Here is a 20,912-nt window from a genome sequence, read left to right on the forward strand (position 1 = left end):
CATCACGTCTCACGTACCTCCTCTCATCTATGTAATCTCTCAGTACACTGCTGCCTTCAGGTGCTGTGGGAAACAGTGACATCTCGATTGTAAGAATTTGCAGAAGCACGAGGTGGATCTTATGGTAAAGGCATAAAAAATGATTTAAAGGTGTATGTCAAAAACTGAAGTTCAAAATCAATAATCATTATTTTGTTGTCAGTGATTGCACAATTTACAATTCAGTTGTTTGCTCCGTTAGACGTTTAATTGTCATATTTTACTTGAGTAGAAATATGCACACATTTGAACAGGTTGTTAATGGATTGTCAGTCTCTGACCGTCCGCATAAAAATATAATAATGATAATAATCTGGAAAACACACTTCTGCTGTCTGTTAAGTGATAAATCTGTTTATATTGTGGGTTTTACGAGGAGACCTGAAGGCAGCATGTCAAACACATGCACCCACTCACATACGAGCATACCCCCCCTACCTCCTACCTCCTACCCTGCCTGAAACTCCGCTATCTTTAGCACTGCCACGGATTACAGTGCGCAGTGTGTCACAGACTGCGTCGCGTCTTTGGCCAGCTAGGTTTACCGCTGTGCGTGTGTGTGTTTGCACCCTACTTTGCGCTAAAGATACAAAAAACAAAAAGCCCACAGAAAATACAAAACACAAGACAGAAGTGATGGGGGAATGACAACAAACTCCGTACCCGTCTGCGGTTCTCCGACGCCGAGAAGACATCACCAAGGATGCTGCTGCTGCTGCTCTCCAGCCCGCAGAACGGACGCCTGCGCCGGGCCTCGCTGCTGCTGCTACTCGCCGTGGTCCTCCACTGTGTCGCCGCTGTCAGCGCGAGCCCTGCAGGTAAATACACAACAACGCACAGCCAGCACCAGACGCAGCAATTAGTGTAACTCATCTGTCTAATGAATCCCCGTCACTGGGGCGTCTTTGACTGATGAGCTTGTGACAAACAGCAAGACAAGCGGCTTTTTTCTTCTTTTTTTTTATTCACTGCGTAACGTTTTTAGGGAGACACGTGGTTTTTTCCCTTTATTTTAATCGTTGTCATTTTTGATAAAGTTTAAGTTTAGATGGACGTTTTGGACAGGTTAGACAGGTAGGTGTACCTCTTAGTGTAACACAAGAGCACAAAGAAAGGATAAGGGTGAACAAATACAAATTCCCTTCCTTGTTACGTTACTCAATGCATTTCCTTGTGTGCTCACAGATTAGTTTTTTGTTATTATTACACTAATCTAGCCCAGACGTACATTAGTCAATCCAATTCAATAGGACATCCATGTGGAAATAGCCATAAAAGTATTCTTATACTGTGATATAGAGCTGCTTTTTTTGTATTGTTTATTGTTTGATTGAGTATTGCTTTGATTAGCTGATTAACCAGTATATATTACCTCTACCTGAGTGTAATTTAAAGAAGACAATAACCTACTGCTTACTTCATCTGAGCAGCAGCCACAAAAAAAACCTAATAATTTGCTCCACATTTGGAAAATGTGAACGCCAAGCAACTGTTTGTAGCATGCATGACAATCAGTTAATACTTTCTCAGTTGAGTAACTGGTTAATCTGGAAACAGTTTTTTAGATATTGTAAACATATTTGAGTGCAGTCTTTGTGCCTGTTTGTGTGAGCGTGTAATGGGTCTCCACACAGGGATGATTGCTGGGGAGATAATCTGCTTCTGAGCTTTTAACACAGAAACCATGTGGGAGAACCAACAGCTGGGTTCCTGTAATCTTTAGCCTTTATCTGAGGACACACACACACACACACACTCACACTCACACTCACACTGACCATGTATTGCCTGGACCTGGACACAGACCTGTGTGAATATATAGACTTTGATATATTCTTCCCACCAAAACATAAACCCATCCACGCAGTCGTCGTGGTCCACTCCGGCTTCACCGGAGGCTGTGCGTGATATCACGATGGTGTGAAGCTTAATGTTGCTGGTGCACGACGGAGAGGGTGTGTCGCAGTTTCAGTGTTTTTTTTTTTTTTATTCTTCTGTAAATTTGTGAAGCGATTTTATGCTTTTCATCCAAATTCATCAATCCGAATATCATCATTTCCCATCCCCAGGGCTGAAAAACAAATCTGTGAGGCGGGAAAGATGGTGTCATATCTACTCCACGGGCACTTTTTTAAGGAAATAGTACTTTATTTATCGTTGATATCGTATTGGAGGCATCTGCAGAACCACAAAAAGCACACTCAGTTTTAACAGTGACTCAGGTTTCAGGGTGACTTCGCTGGAGTGTGACAACAGCATGAAATGCATAGTAATCAGATCTGTTGATTCAGCAAACGTCGACACTTCATCATGTGTAAATATGCCAGAAAGCTTTCTCGGAACACTTGGTTCTTGGGATTGAAGTTGTCCAAAATCTCCATAAACCCGTTTGATCACATAAATGTCTTGTATGCTTGCTGTCGAATTAGCAGCGGAATAATCAACTTTTTCACGAATATATATATATGAAGGTTCTTGCTGCTCTAATTTTTAGCATTTCCCTGTATCAACATCAATTCTCAATATTCTAATTCACCCGGACCGTTGTTGTGCCGCCACGTTTAAATGCCAGGTTTGTCATTCGCCGAACCCACAGTGAGCTGGTGCGATGATTATTCAGAGACCCACTGCCTCCGGCCTTTCCTTCCACCAGGATTAATCTTTAACGATTAATATCTTCAGTGTCACACACACACACACACACACACACACTGGCTGCAGTGTTTTTCAATCACCTTTTTTTTGTTGCCCTGCAGCATTAATTAGTCATCTGCGGACGTTGTAGATGGGATTGAGAGCTATGAAAAGCAAACTGCATGCAGCATAAAGAGCACAGATGAGGGCTTATATGCTTAAGCCATTGTATCGTCACTGCAGATTTAGTGTATCTATGTTAGTATGCGATTAAAAGACTAGTTAATGGTTACATGGCATTGTTATTTGTCAGATTTGCCAACGATAATAACACCACATCTAAAAGGTTTTCGATGGCAAATCACTAAATCTGCCTCTTTTTCTCCACACAGATTTATATTGAAGTCAGTGCTGCCAGGAAGTCATTTAGAAAATGCAGTTTAAAGCTAACAAGTGCTTCCTCTGCTTTTCAAATGGATCTGCTTTGTAGCTTGTGTGTGGTCTTTGAGGGGATTAGACATTACCAGCATTCTTCAGTGAGAGAAAGGATGAAAGACCCAATTACATGGTGGTAACCATCATACTGAAATTGCAACAGTCAGGAAAGATATTATTGATCTTCCCCATTGTGGTCCTCAACTTGGAGGTCTGAAAAATAAGTGGTCAGCCAAGGCTTTGCTGTGGCTCCTTTTTAAACCACTGCTCTGTGTTGCTTTCTGTCTTTCTATCTCCCCCCGACCTTCATGTGAGACCGCACGACTACCAGACCTCTCCAGGAAATGAGAGGGCCACAATTAATCAACTTACAGAGCGCTCGCAGACATCTGATCTAAGCCAGAGTCGGCACAGTTTAGCCGGAATGAGACGCACTATTCTCATTTAGTTTTTAGGACTACACCGTAACCTTAGTTGTCGTATACAGGCAGTTGTCTTTTTTTCTCCAAACCAATCCTCCGATCAAAATTGATTTGATTTTTTTTTTTGGTTTAGTCAGAAAAGAGACAATTTATCTAGGTCAGCGGTTTTGCATGCGCAGCTTTGCATGTGTGTGTAGCCACATCCTTACCAAGAATGACAGTGTCAGAGGCACCCCAAAAAATGCTGACACTAGTGCTCATACCCAGAAATCTCTCTGTCCTAGATAACGCAGCAAGTTATTTTGACACCGGGTGAAGCAATAAAACAGGTTTGCTGTTGAAAAACTAAGTTGAAGGTAATTGTGAGCCAAATCAGCCCAATCAATTCGGGGGTTTTCGTTTGCATTGGTTAATCCAGTTATTGAATACGCAGTATTACATAACAAGACTATTCTAACAACTGGACCATCCAGAGGCTAACAAACATGACGACCATGAAAACGGAAAATAACAAAAAAGACAAAAAGCTTTTACATACACACACACACACACACACATACTTGCTGCCATTGTACGATTCCCTTCAACCGTTGTTCTGTCTGCTGCGGGGTGTGCTGCTCTGCCCCACTCTGACGATAATGACACAGTAATTATCCGCTCTGTGTAATGATTTCAAATCGGCATTGTGTGACATGACAGAAGCTGCTGCAACAGAAAAGAAAAAATGATGCGCGAGATAACGCAGGAGAGACACGACGGCTCCACGTGAGAGGGGAAACAAAGACTGGTTTCACCTTGAGTTCTTTTGGTGATGAAATTCTTTGACTTTTTTTTTTTTTTTTTACATTCATTTCCTTTTCACCTTAAAGTCACGTAACCACCACTACTCCTATTTCCTTCCTCAGCATTATGATCTGTGTCTTGTGTGTTGAACAGGTGCTATGTCACGCACCCTTTTTACATGTAGGAGTCACTGAATCAGATTATGGTGGGAACTCAACACCTACACTACTGGTAACTGAAACTGATAAGGCAGACAGTTTCCACGCAGTTAGTCATCTGACGTAGGCTCGTGGCTTTCTGACACCTTTTTACTGTTCAGTGAAGCTATGTGTAAATTTATGTGGCTGTTTTTGTTAAAGAGTCAGAGCTGACTGAGCAATTTACTGATTAACTCCTTGGCCACGCAAAGCCACGGAACAAGGAACCGTACGAAATGTGCTCATTGTTGTTATGATATGCTGTTTTTTTTTTTAGCTGAGCAAGGAAAATACATTTTCTTTCCATATGCTCAACTGTTATTTCTATTTCTAACAGTTTCATATATGCTTAAATCCTGATCACACAATTGTTTCGTTCTTCTGTCTGCCCCATTATTTGCTCTCTTTATTACAGTTACTGATCTAAAAATGTTATTTAATTGAGATTATTCGGTTGTATTGGAGTGGATATTGTGTATATTGCCCACTACTACACTGCACTATATCCATATATGTTTTATATATTTATGTATAAAATATGTTAATGCGGTATATGTTATTTTACGTGACAATATCATATTGTATTTAATACGATATTGAAACTTTTCTGGATAATCAATTTGTTTTTGGATAAGATGAATACACAGAACAGTTAGTTTTTATGCTAATCCCTTTTTAAAACTATTAAAATGGATCCTTAAAAAAAATCTGTCACTTCATCATAAAAGACTGTAAATTAAGTTTTTATAGAAAATATTCAAAACCGTATAACTGCATTTCTGTCCAGCAAATCCCATATTTGTGCCCTTGGGTGGAGTAGATGACGTTTGGCCAGCAGTCACAAAGGATAGCTACCACTGTATAATCAGAACGGCAGAATATCTGACTGGTTATGGCTTACACGGCATATCGTCATATTGCCTAATCCTGACTCGCAGCATATAGGAGCACTTGTCCCAACTGATGCCTATTAAAACAATAAACTAGAAACAGGCTGCTTGGCATTTGTTTGCTGTTGTCATTTTTGGAGTGAGGCCCGTTGGATAAACAGGAGCATGGCTGCACATGAGCACACACACGTACGTTATCCATGTGGAAATAAAGAGTGTGGTAATATATCAAGTGAAGAGCACCGAGCAGAGCTCTTCAATGTTTCCACTTGATTTGGAGTGTTTGTCTTACTTCCTGTCTGCTATCAGAGAGTCAGGAAAGGCGCACAATGGGAGTGTATGTCCTACCCATTTCCTACTTCTTCTCTAAATCTCCCTCGCGTACACACACACACATGCACACGCACTATTACAGATTTGGGTGACATTTTATTGTATAGTAGCTGTGGAACAGCTTGAAGGAGCACAAGTTAATGGTGACATGAAAGTGTGTGGGTGTGTGGATGTTCACCAGGCTGTGACAATGCCTCTGTTTACCTCTCAGCTCTCTCTGGCAGAGCTGCTGCTGAGCTCAACAGCCTGGCAACAGCAGCAGCAGCAGATGGTTAAGAAAGTCATTTTTCATTCGTTCCAAGGGCTGCTTTCTGTGTCCCTGAGTTACGTGATGTTTTTTTCCACACCTCCGCCGTCTTCGCCGATAACGAACGACTCGATGTACCACAGGAACGTGTCTGTTCCATCTCCATCTCCCCGTCTGTCTCTCGATTTCTTATTCATCTTCCTCCTTGATTGAGCTTTCTAATTAGCGAAAAAAAGAAAAAGTTCCATTATGTATTTGTGAGTTTGGTAAAATACCAACAAGTTTGAAGCTTTGAAGCATCATTCATAATCTGGCCTTTTTTTGCATGTCTAGTATTTAAAGTTTAGCGACACTGTTTTTATTAATAATTTAAAATTGGTAGAATTATTAGATTTCAGTGGTGGCTGCATTTGGTAAAGTCCAAATTTATTCAAAAGAGATGGAAGTAGTATTGCCAAAATTCACAACATGTATCTAACATGTATTGTGCTTCAATCCATATTTGTTGGCATATAGTGTTTAAAAAACAACAACTTTTCACTTACTAGGCTATTAGCGGGACGGTCTAGCATGATTTCCATTCATAAAACTACCATAACATCTATTTTTTTCTTCTGATGAAAAAAGACATTTGGTGTAACCCTTTGCTATGGTGCACCGAAGTCGTGTTATCATTTTCATGCAACTGTTGGTGAACGGTCCTGAAGGCCGTTATCGATGGATTGGGCTGCAGCTCTTCCCTCTTCAACTTTTCACACTTTTTTTTTTCTCACCGTTCCACGCCTCACACAGTCACGATGAAGCACGCACAGAGTCGGTTTGTGACTGGGTGTGTGTTTGTGTATATATGGCTGCTTGTGTGTGTGTGTGTGAGTGAGGAGAATAATTCTCTGCATTCATGTGACTGCACCATATTAACATCCAACGTGATGAAGTGCTGGCTGGAGGTGCTGAGATGCTAGCACCATTATAATAAAGACGGCCGATTTCTGAAATATAGAGGCCATTGCTTTCTCGCTTTCATAACAGGGATTTAATTCCTTTTGTTTTTTTGTCTGAGACACCAGGGACTCATTTACGTGCCAGGATTTACAAATTGTCTTTTCTGTGCATGATGATATGTGGAGTCTGGACAAATACACCGAATGATTCAGCTTTCTACTGAGATACAGTCATTGCTACTTAATTGCAACAATATCTCGGTACGCTCTCCTGTGATACTGAGTTGTATGTGTGTCTTGCTTCACTGCAGACACTTTCATTCTAGAGCTGTTCCCATCACTGGCTGTCAGACATTTGAATGATAGCACATGTGAACATATTGTTGCGCACATGTGAACAAAAAACAAAAAAGTCTGAGACTAAAGCCTTGTTTGTATCTTTTGTCCAAAAGTATGAAACATTGTGAGTTGGCCTGTGATTTTCCAACCCTATTAACATGCAAACATACAAACGCACAGTCACATATTTGACGAATCTATTCTGAATGGTCTCATCCTCACAATGAGGTGAGCTCAAGGAGTTTTACACGGGAATGGGTGGTTTGATCTCTGACACGAGTGCTGCCATCTGCACCTGGTCCTCTTACAGTCGGATCAAAGAGAGTGGTCGGGGGAATAATCTGGCGACAGGACTCGAGGGGGTTGCGGAGAAGAAGAGGGAGAGAGACGTGATGCCTGGGCAGCATGTTTCAGAAGATAGTTGAGAGTTAAGAACTGAGACAATTTACCAATGTCCTCGCTTCCGCCAACTAATTGGGCAGTGTTAAACTAACGACAAAAACATCCGGAATGATCTGGAACATTGTCTTCGTTTTAAAAATAACAAGTTGGTGGACGGCGTCTTTAGAATAACGCAGAGTCCGCAGTAATGTTTGTGATCGAGCGTAAGAACGTAAGTTACCAGGTAGGAGACTACAGTAGCTTCCAGAAGGAGAAAGAACACATTCAGTCATGTTTTGACTGAGTGAGACTAAGTCTTGCACAGGCACGTGCCCAAGATCTATTTCCAGTGACATTAATGTCTTCTATAAGGTCATGGGGCTCGACGGTAATCAATAAGAACACGTGAAATAGATACCTGGAGGGAAATTAAAAGGAGGCCATGTGCCATGTAAGAATAGAAGCCCACGACAACTGGGGGAGGAAGAGGAGAGAAAACGGCTAACAGAGTGAGGCTCGGCACATGAGCACGTCGCACTCACAAGGATGTGGTGTAACGTGGCATCGCGGCTGAGCAGGTGAGGCCGCAATTAAACACAGAAGTGACAGAGTTGTTGCCAAGCTGTGGGGGGGGAATGAGACGTTAAACAACGACCAAAGACGCTGTGGGAGTTGTCTGTATACCTGCAGGTTAGTTTTATGGCAGTGAATAAGCCATTGGCCCCTCAGCTATACAGATGTTATAGAAACATCCCCATCCTCCTGCTCCTTCTGTGTCTTTGACACGAACAGAAAACAAAGCCTTCTCAGATTACACATGCGTCACTCCACCGCTCACTCCCTGAGGCAGACCATGAGAAGATGTGGACGTGTGTGTGTGCGCGTCCAGCTCCCTGGTGTTGTTGCGATGTGTAGATTAGTCGAAATGTGTGTGTAATGTGTATGTCGGGGGGGGGGGGGGTCTACTGTCTGTGGTGTTTGCAATCCAAATGTGGGATGTTGTTTTAGTGTCCAGTAGCGTGGATTTGCTCATTTTAGCTATTAGACCAAAGCGGTACTGTTTCCGAGCACCAGAGCATAAACCTCTCATTTTATTGCAACAAGGTCCGACAGTCTGCCTCGGGCGGTCCGACATATGTAGTTAATCCACACAAGCGCAAAGTAATGAGCACATTTCAAAAATTGAGAGACACAACAGTAAATATTAACTCTTGGAATACCTACGGTCTTATTTTTATTTCGATAAAAAAATGTATCGATGAAAGGATGCATGCACATTTACGCATGTGTACACAAATACAAAAGGCAAGTCCTCTGCCACTCTTCTATCTGCTCTTCATCTCTGCAGCATCAAAAGCATCCTTTCCTGGTGTTACAGGCCTTGTTGCCATGGAGGTCATTGAGATATCCTGTCATGAATGTGTAATCCTGGTTTAGAAAGGACGTATGACAGCACTTAGTAGCAGTGCTCAAGAAAAAACACGCCGAAGATGCAATATTGTATCTCATAACACCTCAGTGAGTCGTGATTTATTAAAGCCACATCGAAGTGAATTATGCAGTAGACCTGTTTGCCCTCTTCAGTAGATCATTTAAATACACTCACCAAGCTCACCCCCCTTTTTTTTCCTGTCAGCTCTAGACTTGAACAACCCTGACCTTTTGAGACCCATTATCCCCCCAAAGACACCGGGCTCATCTTTCCTCCATATCTCACCTGCTGTCTGTTATGTCGGTATAAACACCCACTGTGCTGCTCACCTTTTAGCCGGCCTCCCGTGCAGCTCTGCCGGGGCTCATTATCCGCTCTGCACTCAAGTGCTCCTCCTGCCCTCTGCTACCAAACACACCTGCTGTGGCCCTGCGACCCACTCCTTTCCTGCGTGTGTTTGCGCGTATATATATCGAAATAGTCTATTTATCGAACGGTGATTGTGGGCCGATCTGTGAGAGTGCAGCTCCCGATCACTCTTTACTTTGGTTTAACCTGCCTCCGATTGTCATAACAGGTGGGGCTCACCACATTGTGAAATGCAGAAAAACAAATACAATTTTTCATTTCTTACTATCCAAACATTCTTGTCCTATCTGGCAAACCATGCCCGTATGGAAGCCTTGATGAGGTTACAGCAGGAAGAGCTCACACATTCACTAATGAAAATTTGAAGCATCTCTTATTGAGAGCCTTTTTTTATCGCACTTTTTCCACACAAAGACTTGTTGTCTAACTGCCTCATTAAAAAGCCCAATTTCTGCATCACATTATTGTTGTTTGGATACGAATGAAAGTGTTATGTTCTCTCTCTCTCTCTCTCTCCCCCTCTCTCTCTCTCTCTCTCCCTCTCCCCCAGCTGGCAGTAATTGCCCTCACCATATAGACTGTGCTAAAGAGAGACGCCACTTCTGCAGGCGTGGCTCCTCCCGATGTGGCCACTGCCTCTCCCCGTTTGAGGAGAACGAGGAAGGTCGCTGCACGGTGAAGAAGAGGCACCGTCCGCATGGTATGAAATATACTGCATACAGATTTCACACACACACACAAACACACTTCATGCAGGTTTGCATTCGCTACACACACACACACACACACACACACAAGCTCGTTTTCATTTGATCACATTATAGCTGAACCCGAATCTTTTCAGACGTGTTCACTACTTCAGGGGAGGTCGGTTTCCTCAAGCCACTGACCGACTAACTTTATTTATATGCGCATAAATAACTTGTGATGGTAAGATTAGGTCATTTTACATTACAGTAAAAACGATGTAAGGATGTCTGGTACCCTGCAATGAAATGACAGTTAATTTTCAAGCAAAAATGTGAAATATTGTCTGGTTCCAGCATGTGAGGATTTCATGCTTTACTTCTAATACTGTAAATTGAGTATCTTTGGATTTTGGGCTTTCGGTCGGACGAAACAAGGAATGAAAAGACGTCGCCTTTTATAGACAAAAGCAGTTAATGGAGACAATATATTTTTGACTCTTTATGACTTGTGTGATTTCTGAATGAAAACACAGAAAAGATTAAGCTTGACAAGAGTAAACTGAAGATTGATTAATACTGATGAATTGCAACCTCAATTCTACGAAGACAACCTGCTTCAGTTTTAAATGACAGTAACACAACAAGCGTGCATGTAAATGCACTGACTGACTCGCTGCCATTCTTTCTCTGCTTTCCTGTACATCCTCACTGCACATTCATTCTTTGTCACTGCCTCTTTTATTTCCAGTTGACCTCAGTATCCTGTTGCCCGCTTCTCTCTTCCGCTCCACCTCTTTTTCCCCAGTTGCCTTATTGCGTCTGTGCTTTCCTTCTCCTCCCCCGTATCTCATGTATCTCCTCTAATTTGCTCCTTTCTTGTCCCATTCTCCTGCCTCTCTGGTCCTCGCTCTCCCTCCATCTATACCTCTGACAACTATGGTACGGTCTGATCCTCTGTGTTTTTTAATCCACCCCTGCTGCGTCTGCAACACACACACACACACACACACACACACACACACACACACACACACACACACACACGCATCGCCCCCGCACCGGCTTTAATCACTTAGACGACATTCCACCTCACTATCTCTCTCTCTCTCGCTCTCTCTCTCTCTCTCTCTCTCTCTCTCTCGCCCTTCATCTCCATCACTGAATCTAATTTCGTTCAACGAAAGAGCCAAGCTGCGAAAAAAATAAATCGTATTTTTCTGATTTCCATGGCATGACATCGCACTGCTGGCACACACGGCGTGTTTCAATGGCGCAGCAGAAATGGGAGAGAAATTGAAACATCTTGTGTATATATGAGTGCACTAGCGTGTGTGTGTGACTGACTGTTTATTTATGTCTGTCGGTGTGTGTGTGTGTGTGCTCTGCAGGATTAATAATTTAGATGGGTCTGCGTCAGGAGAGGATACAAACTTGGCTCAAATAATTGGCGGCAGCATCAGAGAGAGAGAGAGGAGAACATGAGGAGGAGATGAGTGTGAGGATGTATTGGAGAGAAAGGTCACATCATGCAGAAGTAAAGAGGAAGTTGTTTTTATGATGATAAAACCTGACTCTGTATTGTAACTCATGTGTGAGGCTTTTGTTTGCGTGGTGTTGTGAATCCAGCGCATCATAAGCCTCAGCTTAGCTCCCTAGTGGTTACATAAAGCCCTGAGAGACCACAGAACACAGAGATCCGCATGGGAGACCAAGTCTGACTCTTTTTCACACTGGTGTGGATACGTGTATGCGGGACACGCGCAAAATGTTGAAATGAGCAGATGAAATCACTAGAATTTCACTGTCCTAAATATACAACATTTAGGTTTATTTGGTTTGTCAGGGATGCATCAAAACCCGATAGAATCTGCATCGTCCAGCTGCTGCCTTGGTTGTTTAGCAGCATACAACAATTTACAAGTCGCTCAGAGGAAATGTAATGGCTGTGTTTTCAGGACTAAACAGCTGATTATCTCAAATGTTTGTGCATTTGCTAAAGCACGGAAAATACACATTGTCAAAACTGTTGATTCTGACGCACGGTTTTCCTGCACCCCCATAGTAGTAGTCGTCGGTTCATTCTCTCTCTTCTTCTTTTATTTGTCTCACTTCCGCACATATACGCTCGTGACTAAAGAGAAAATTCGTGAGAAAATCGAACCATTTGTTCTTCGACTTCACACGTCTTGTCATCACCATCAAGCTGACTCACTGGCCTTGCAGCCAGGTTGAATTTTCAGAGTTTCTACTGTTCTGTAGAATAATCGCAGTAATATCACAAAGCCCCTTTTTCTTAAATGAACGTGCTTTGAGAGAATTAGACGCTGAGATCTTTATGTTGGCCAGAAAGGAATACATCATTTAGTGTATGTATAGGAGGACAGGAACTATCGGCATGTTATCCGTGTTTTACAGCACCCAGGATTCTACCTCGTCACTCTCCCGCTGTTCCTTCTCTGGCTGTAGAAGCTGTTTTGTGTGAAGCTGCTATAGCTACAGGGTGCTGTTCCCCACACTGCTCCACTGTGGCATCTACACTGCCTCTGCTGGCTGCTTTAATAGAGCTGTTAACTAATATTAGATGGTCGGGTCTTGGTTGACATTTTTTGTCCACTACACTTTTGTAAATGAACACAAAGAGGATGAACGAGCATAGTGGATGAACAAGGTTGGGGGAGGCGCCGGCAGCACTTTTTATTGAAAGTAGGACCAGTTTGTATTTGACATGGAGGCGTGCGCTGCCATTGGTAAACACACAGTACACCTCAAAGCCATGTCCTTTGTTCAGCAGCCGCACAAAGTACGTGAATTGTATGCTTCTTTATATGCAGTTAAATTGCGTATGTGCTAAAGGCAGGGCTGTCTCCATGTAGCCCGGGGTTTTACGGTCTATTTTTGTGCACACATGTTTGTATGTTTTTACTTTATATAATATACAATAGACGGCAATCGACGGCATTCAAACCACCGCTTTAGGCGCTCAGCTACACAAAACATGAACAGATATCCTGCAGCAGTTTACTTTAATGACGTGAAGTTAGATGAATAAACTGATGGAGAGCCAATTAAATAAACATTTTGACACCTTTTGAGGGACTGAGTGAGTTGCTTCTAACCTGTGAAATGAATGGCATCACCCTCTGATATCCGAGTTAATTACTTATATACAGATTCATGGATGTTGATGCCACCATTTCAACACATAATGCTTTTCCACTTGGCACACTTAATCTGTCAAATAGCTTCAGCGTGACATTTTTTTTGTGGCTTTTTTTTTTACAATTGTAAACAGTCACACTTTGTAACTGCATGGTGTAATGTTCAGCCAGAGGGTGCCCTGCCACAGGATCGGAGGTCCACCCGACATAGTCTCAAAAACTCCTGTGGGAAACACTTCTCTCCTGTTTGAGTCGACAGCAGCCAGCAGTTCCACAACTGCAGTTCTTGCACTTTCAGTTCAACCTATCACCTTTCAGCAAGAGAAGTAACCGCAGCTACAACAGCTAAGACCTGCTCATGTGGTCATAGACGAGGAAGGGGATTCTGCTTCTTCCGCTGCAGTAAATGGCTGTTAACAGTTGCAGTTAAAGTAATGTTTATTTTTAGAAGAAAATGTGCCTTTTGTAAGAACAATTTTAAACCACATTCAAAAAAATATATGAAATACCGTATACTTATTTTCTTTTTAATATTATGTTTGTTTTTTTAGATTACTTTGAAAAACTAAATAAATTCTTTGAAAATATATATTTTTTCCAGATTACTTGAATAACAAAATACTTTCTTTAAAAAACTAATTTATTTCATATTTTCAACATTGTCTCTTGATTTTGAAAGTATTGTAGAAACTAAGCACCCATGGCATGTTTACGAGCAGATACAGTGGCAATGGCAACAGAAGTTCTGACAAAAAAAATAGTTGTAAATAAAAAGGGTATTATTTAATGACGTGAACGACAGGCGGGACTGTTTACTGAAGGTGAGAACATTGTAAGAGATTTCCTGCAGTCATCTGTGACTAACTTTTTATAGCAGGTGGGAGGGAGCGCCTCTGCACTAACTTATCAACTTTAGATTTCATGGGCAAAATGACATTTTAACTCCCTCATTCAAAACAGGCTCACTAACAAAGTACAGTAGATACGAGTTGCTGTTTCAACTGTGATCTTGTTGATCTGTTTTCTCTTATTCGCCTCTTAGGCCTTTCCTCCAAACACCGTGGAAAGAGCACAGGAATTACAAAAGATCTGAAAGAGGCTGGCCCCGTTTTGTATTTTGTTAGCTGTGGAGTCGGTCAAGATTCTGGTTTCAGAGAATTTGAGTCAGACCTGAAGTCCCTCTGGCTGTCTCTCTTCCTTCTATGTACGTCACATATTTAATCTCCCACTAGAGGGCAGCAGGACACACTGAGTATAAATCAATAATCCTTAGACAGGACTGAGGACATGCTCACTGTGAAGGGGAGGCACTGTGATCTCTGACAACTACTTCTAAGAATTTAAATGTTGCTTAATTGTGAATCTTTGTGGAGAAACTCAGTCTTAAAGATCTGTCGATCAAATTAACTAAACGATTAGTCGACAAAATCGAATGCGTGTAGATCACGGTACAATTTGCAATTTCCACACAACTGCCGACCAGAAAATGGCGAGATCTGTGAAATCTGTCTGATTTAGAGTTTCTAAACAAGGACGAGGGGGCAGGAAGGGAGAGTGTGTGTGTTCATGCGTGTGGTTTGGGGGAGGAAGAAAGGTGAATGCTTTTTAAAAGGGAAAATAGAAAAGCACAGATGTGTGTGATCCTCAATCCCTGTTGAGCTGTTTATTGTTTGTTTGTTGTACCCGACTGCCCCCTGGGTGCCTCTCAAGAGGTTATGGGTCATTATCAAGCCGGTGACAAAACTCTCTTACACAAGGAGAGGTGTGCGTGCTTAGTCAGTGTGTGACAAACCACACGCACAGAAAATCACCGCCTTTTTTTTAAAAATTACTGCTCACCCATTTTTTACCATCTCCCTGCTGATTTCAAATAAATCCACACTTAAGAAATATGCGATAAACATCTCATTTAAAAAAAAACAACAACATTTAAAATCTCCTCTAAAATGTAATCCTGTAACTACGACATGCTCCTGGTGAGCACACGGGCACAGTTTGAGCTCTCAACCACCTGCAAAGTACAGATGGCGCATCCCGCCTCCACAGACACCTGTCACGGAGTGCACTAAATGGCCATTAGTGGAGGGGGGTAAGAAAATGACAAAGCAGGCAGTGAAACTGCCGGCATGTCATATCATACATATTAGCTCGGCCAGATGGTCGGCCTTCTGGAGCAAAAGTGACTATGTAATCATTAATGTAATGTAGGTGGTGTAACAATGTGCCATAACACATTTGTTTGGATAGATTTATCTGCACTGATCATTTATTTATCTGCACTGGTTTCTACATTCATCAAAAAACCTTTTATTGGCAAATGATGTTGAATTGAGTCATCAACTTTAGCAAGCAACACAAGCAACTTCAGCTTCTTGCGATTTTTTTATTTTTATTTAATTCTTCTTTTCACATGACTTGCTGCCTCTCCAGCTTTGCGTGCAAGTACCTATAATTTGATATATTGCAGGGTAACTTTTATAAAGGGAAACAGCCCTTTGATCACCGCCATTAGCAGTGAGCTATGGGATCTATTGTGAATGTAGCAACTGAGAACCCAGTGAAGCCAAAGTTTGGCTGATTGCTCCGGCCCCCCTGCGGTGCTTCCTCCCCCGGCCACACACACACACATACTCACACACACCCTCTATCGGCCCTGGTCGCCCTGGACACCTCGGCAGTACTGCAGGAATGCGGCTCACTGTCTGGCCTCAAGGGCTGTTAACAACAGTTTAGTATTGTGTCCTTTTTTTTATCAGTCCACGAACAAACAACACACATGGGCACACTCCCTGTTCATCACTTCAGAGGCAAGACCCTGGAAAAACACGTTGATATGTGGCTGAATCACATGCATGTGCTCCCAGTCTCTCCCTTTATTACACTCAATAGTTGGTCATGAAAGTGGCCAAGCTGCAAAAATATGTTTTTTCAGACAGAAAAGCTATCTCCTTGGTTCAGTTTCCCAGTTTAGATTAATAATTTTGGATATTATTTTCAACTGATTTTATAGACCAAATGATTAATCTAAGAAAAAAGAAATCAGCTGATCAAAAACAGAATAGATAGTGGAAAGGATAATTAAGTACACCCCTGAAGAAAATCATTGTCACTCCTCTGTTGGAAGATTTTGATGTTATTAATTGAATATTATGGCTAGATATTTGTTAATATGGGAACCTCGGTCATTGTAACATGTGTGCTTGTGATGCATATGGAGTGACTGTCAGTTAGTAACCGATTTGTATGTTATGTGTGTGAATGAAGGTGCTTTGTTTATAATAAGAAGCCCTTTGTGTCACTGTGAGTGGCACAACATTACATGCAATCTGGATATCCTTTTGCCTTCCTTCTTTGATTTTAGCTTGTACTTCTACTCGAGTTAATTCATGTTGAAGTTAATCAGTGTGACTTTAAATCTCGTCTGTAGTGGCATTCTACCCTGACCTGGATGAAGAGATCGATTACCTTCACGCCGTCATTGAAAAACAGGAAGTGACAAAGATCAAACCACCAAAGCAGCATCCTGGTAAGAGCCTTGAACGCAATTTTAAAAAAACAACTGTTTTGAGTTTGGATGTGTGCGATTTACTTTAAGTTCCTCTAGTTTATAGAGTTGTTTTTTTAAGGTGATTCAGGATTTAACATTATCCCCACATGTCCTTTAGTTGACATTCACCTCCGTTAGATATTGTGATTTCCCCTCATGTGAGCCTTTGATTATGACTCTCTCTGTTTGTGTCTTCCTTACTCTCTGCAGTGGCCAAAGCAGATGTTGTTAAAAGCAGGACAGATGCCTCCAGACTCAAACAGACGAGCCAGGATCGTCTCTTCACTGAGAACCTCAACGCCACCACTGCAGCCCCTGCAGTCTCTGCCCCTCCCAACGCACCAACCGCCCAGCCCAGGGACACTAAAGTTCGGTGCCGAGGGTGTCCTATAGGTCTGCCAACATCCAAAAGTGACAACATTATCATCAGTGAGTATGATCTTATGTCCTCAACACAGACCAGAAGGCTTTACTGCACCCAGGAAGTGAAAGCCTGATGGTGTAGAATACAGTGCTGCTACAAGACAATGATACAAGCAGACCATGGATTAAAAACTCAATCAAATTACATGTTAAGATTTGGGTCATCTTGTCAGCCTCATTTCTTGTTAAGCAGTTTGCTGTCTGAATGTTTACCAGCAAGATTATATCACTTCTGTTCTTCATTTGTCCCAACTGAACATTTGATTCTATTCATCCCAGTGTGTTGATCATCTTACCCAAGATGATCATAACAACCCATAATGAGCAAATGGGCGAAGATATGATTATATTTATCACCCATAAAAAAAGATGTCTCAGCAGGGAAGTCATCTGACTGCCACTCAATCACTCTTTGTTTACTCCTTAACATGATCGGCTCCCCCTTTGTTTTCCTCTTTTCTTTCTTATCAACCTGCAGTGGTGATCTCGCTGTGTGTGGTGGTGGGCACTGTGGCAGTGATCCTGGCAAGCGTCTGTTACGTCAAGTAAGTCTGAACACCTGAATTCACAAGTGACGTAAGAGAAAGCTTGATTTCATCTTTTTGTTGTCGAGGAATTTCTCTAAACCAAATTAAATGCACTAGAAAGACCAATCTGGGTTTGAGATTTAATTGCGTAATAAACCGTATGACGTCAAATGTTAATACTTAATAAAAAAATTAATAAAAATGAGAGAAAAAATGCACTTTATTTTTGTAATTTTTGTAATTAGGTGGAGAGAATTTATAATATACACAATTGTGCATAATTTAAACTCATAAATATCTGAAAAATGAACATTTAGAGAAAATAAATTTAAGCTGGCATCATGATATTTAAATTGAAGTATGTATCACATCGTTCAATTGCAGCAAAAAAAAACATCATCAATTCCACAACATTTTATGGAGGAGTCGGCCTTCAACGCGAGCCATTAACAGATTAATTCAACTATCAGCTAAAAGTCATGAAGAACAAAGTATCTCCTTGAGCTCTGCTGGTTGATTTAGTATGACTTCACAGAAAGAGTAAGAAAAACTCTTGATAAAACTAAATTTGTTTTGTTTTTTCATTTTGTGACCAGTGATTATTTGTTGAATGGATTTCTCAGTCAATTTCACTTCATGTTGGTTGTTTGATCATTTACACCTATTGATCGCCCTTAAAGGCCGACTTGCTGTTCACGTATCACAAGATGTGTGAGCTTAGCTGAAAGGGTGTTTTTAACAGCCGTCAGAAACACAGGAAACTCAGATTCACACTGTCCCCCACAGGTTGCGGAAAGACTCGCGTCTGGCTCAGAAGGTGGACTACCCTGCTTTCAGAGGGGCAAGCGCACCCACAACCACAACCAACATTCCCTCTGTAAGCGCACAGCGTTTCCTTCAGCTAACTGCTATTGTTAGAGCTCGCTTTGTTTCCATTTCTCACTTTTTTTTCTGTAATAACCACAAGATGTGATTGTGCCCTGTGCACAGAAGATGTGTTTTCAAACGTGTTATCCACACTCTCTGTTGTGTCCTCAGATCGGCGATAAGAATCTGGCTCAAAGCGCTCAAATGTATCACTACCAACATCAAAAACAGCAGATGCTCTCGATGGGAAAGTAAGTTTTTTTTCTGTTTGTTTTTTCCGACACTCTCTGTGCCACTCCCTCCCTTTTTTTCTTTTTCTTATCTCTCATGTCTGAATGCAGAGTTAAAGTGTTCAACCACTTCCTCTGACTGTGTCACCTCTCTGCCTTAACTCCACTGACTTTTTATTTCCTTCTTCAGTAACGAACCTGAGCAGAAAGTCATTGACTCAGAGGTCACATCAGATGAGGAGGAAGTGGGCGGAGACTTCACCGTATACGAGTGCCCCGGACTTGCACCGGTGGGAACACACACACACACACACACACACACACACACACACACACACACACACCAACAAATCCGTTCTGATGATGTTATATGACTGAAAATCCATTTTCTTCCCTCTTTCACAGACTGGAGAGATGGAAGTGAAGAACCCGCTGTTTGATGACTCGACTATAAATTACCAGGGGAATATCAATTAATTCTTGAACACTTCTCTCACACACACACACACACACACACACACATATATTTACATACAGGTATACAAGCCACTTCTCTGGAGGAAACCACTTGATCTCACATTGCATGCATATAGAAATGGAGGAGCCTGGCAGAGGTCAATAAAAAAAAAAGATTGTTTTCTTGTTGCCCCTCCTTTACTATATCTGCCACCAGTACGGCTTTTATTACTACAAATGTATGTTGGGTTCCTTGTTAGTTTATGTCTGTCACAGATTTTGAGCATTACTGTCTTTTAACATAACGTTATCAGAGTCCTCCCAGATATATCCCAATCGGTGTTTTTTTTCTCTGAGTTAAGATTTGTTTCCTCCGCCGTTCTTACTTTCCTTCATTTCTGCAGCTGTGTCCAAAGAATGTGATCCAATAGCGGATGTATACAACACACTGACACACACACACACACACACACACACACACATACATAAGCTGAGAAACAGGTGCCCTCTCTGTGTTTTGTCATGCATAGATAGTGTCTAAACCACATTCCTGACAGATCAGATCTCTGTGATACCTCTGTAAAAACTCCCTAACACCACACAAGGTTGTTACTGTTGGTGTTGCCGATTTTATTCCTTGTCATATAAGCTGCACATAAATATTTTAAGATTATAAAATATAAATATATATATGAAAATGAAGTACTTGATGAAGTCTGTTTGCATGGTTTGACTTACTGTGTTTGAATAATGGCAATGCTTTGCTCAACTACTCTGCCTCCTGTATGTATGCATCTTGTTGCTGGAGGAGGAACGTACAGTCAAAGGGACTTATGAGCGCTTGAATGAAATTTTGGTGACGGGACTAAACTGATGGATGTGTAGGTGGTAAATATCACTATCTTGTATTGTCCCTCTTTCCTCTCTGTCTTCTTGTCGGGGCCCAAATTCACTTCTTGCTGCAAAATGTACATACAAAGAGTGAATGTGTTCACTTTTTATAGATATTTGTACATGCAGACCAAGGATTGGAATTAAAGTTTTTACCACATGTGGAAATTACTTTTCCTTTCGTGCTTGGTATACACTCAATGATATATATAGATGTATATCTCTCTCTATATATAGATATAGATATATATATATATATATATATATGGACATTTAATGCTTTTTTTGTGATAGTTGCAAGAACAATAGGCAATGAGGGAAAGAGATGCAACAAAGGTCGAAACGGAATGCAAAGAATGTTGGCAACTGTGATCACATTCTTTGGTGTTGTGAGATGATGTGAGAAATGATGTCATCTGTGTTATCGTCTTGAAGGATGTTCAATACAAACGAATTCTGTGCTGCCAAACATACATACAACATATTTCCAAAGATACCAAATATTTCAGATTGAATTTTGGGTATAAAATTATGCACAGGACATTTTTTAATTCACTTGATGAAATAGTACTGCCATAAAAACATGAAGGCTGTCAGTGTAAACTTCATATAGCTTCAATGAAGAGCTTATAACAAGCTGATCCATAACAGTATGTGATGGTGTCCGCAGTGTTGTAGTCAA

The 20,912-nt window shown here is 41.4% G+C and overlaps 1 protein-coding gene across 1 annotated transcript; it reads left to right on the top strand.

The window, feature by feature from the left end:
* The first annotated feature begins 513 nt into the window (after positions 1 to 513).
* Positions 514 to 20,390, top strand: npdc1a (neural proliferation, differentiation and control, 1a). The gene is made up of 9 exons (XM_076079745.1): positions 514 to 857; positions 9,993 to 10,142; positions 16,717 to 16,815; positions 17,047 to 17,265; positions 17,738 to 17,804; positions 18,573 to 18,663; positions 18,825 to 18,904; positions 19,074 to 19,173; positions 19,289 to 20,390. Exons 1-9 carry the CDS (start codon positions 743 to 745, stop codon positions 19,358 to 19,360), a joined length of 993 nt encoding a protein of 330 aa, XP_075935860.1. The 5' UTR covers positions 514 to 742; the 3' UTR covers positions 19,361 to 20,390.
* The last annotated feature ends 522 nt before the right edge of the window (positions 20,391 to 20,912 follow it).

Source organism: Anarhichas minor, unplaced genomic scaffold (genome assembly GCF_050575085.1).
Source record: "Anarhichas minor isolate MPS153535 unplaced genomic scaffold, ASM5057508v1 ptg000073l, whole genome shotgun sequence".
Classification (NCBI taxonomy): Eukaryota; Metazoa; Chordata; class Actinopteri; order Perciformes; family Anarhichadidae; genus Anarhichas; species Anarhichas minor.

What these genes read in the sequence shown, in the direction of transcription:
- npdc1a (XM_076079745.1), top strand. Translation starts at nt 743, where the DNA reads ATGCTGCTGCTGCTGCTCTCCAGCCCGCAGAACGGACGCCTGCGCCGG. An exon ending in TGTCAGCGCGAGCCCTGCAG is followed by an intron (nt 858 to 9,992) that starts GTAAATACACAA and finishes CCTCTCCCCCAG; the next exon opens with CTGGCAGTAATTGCCCTCAC. An exon ending in AGTGCCCCGGACTTGCACCG is followed by an intron (nt 19,174 to 19,288) that starts GTGGGAACACAC and finishes CCTCTTTCACAG; the next exon opens with ACTGGAGAGATGGAAGTGAA.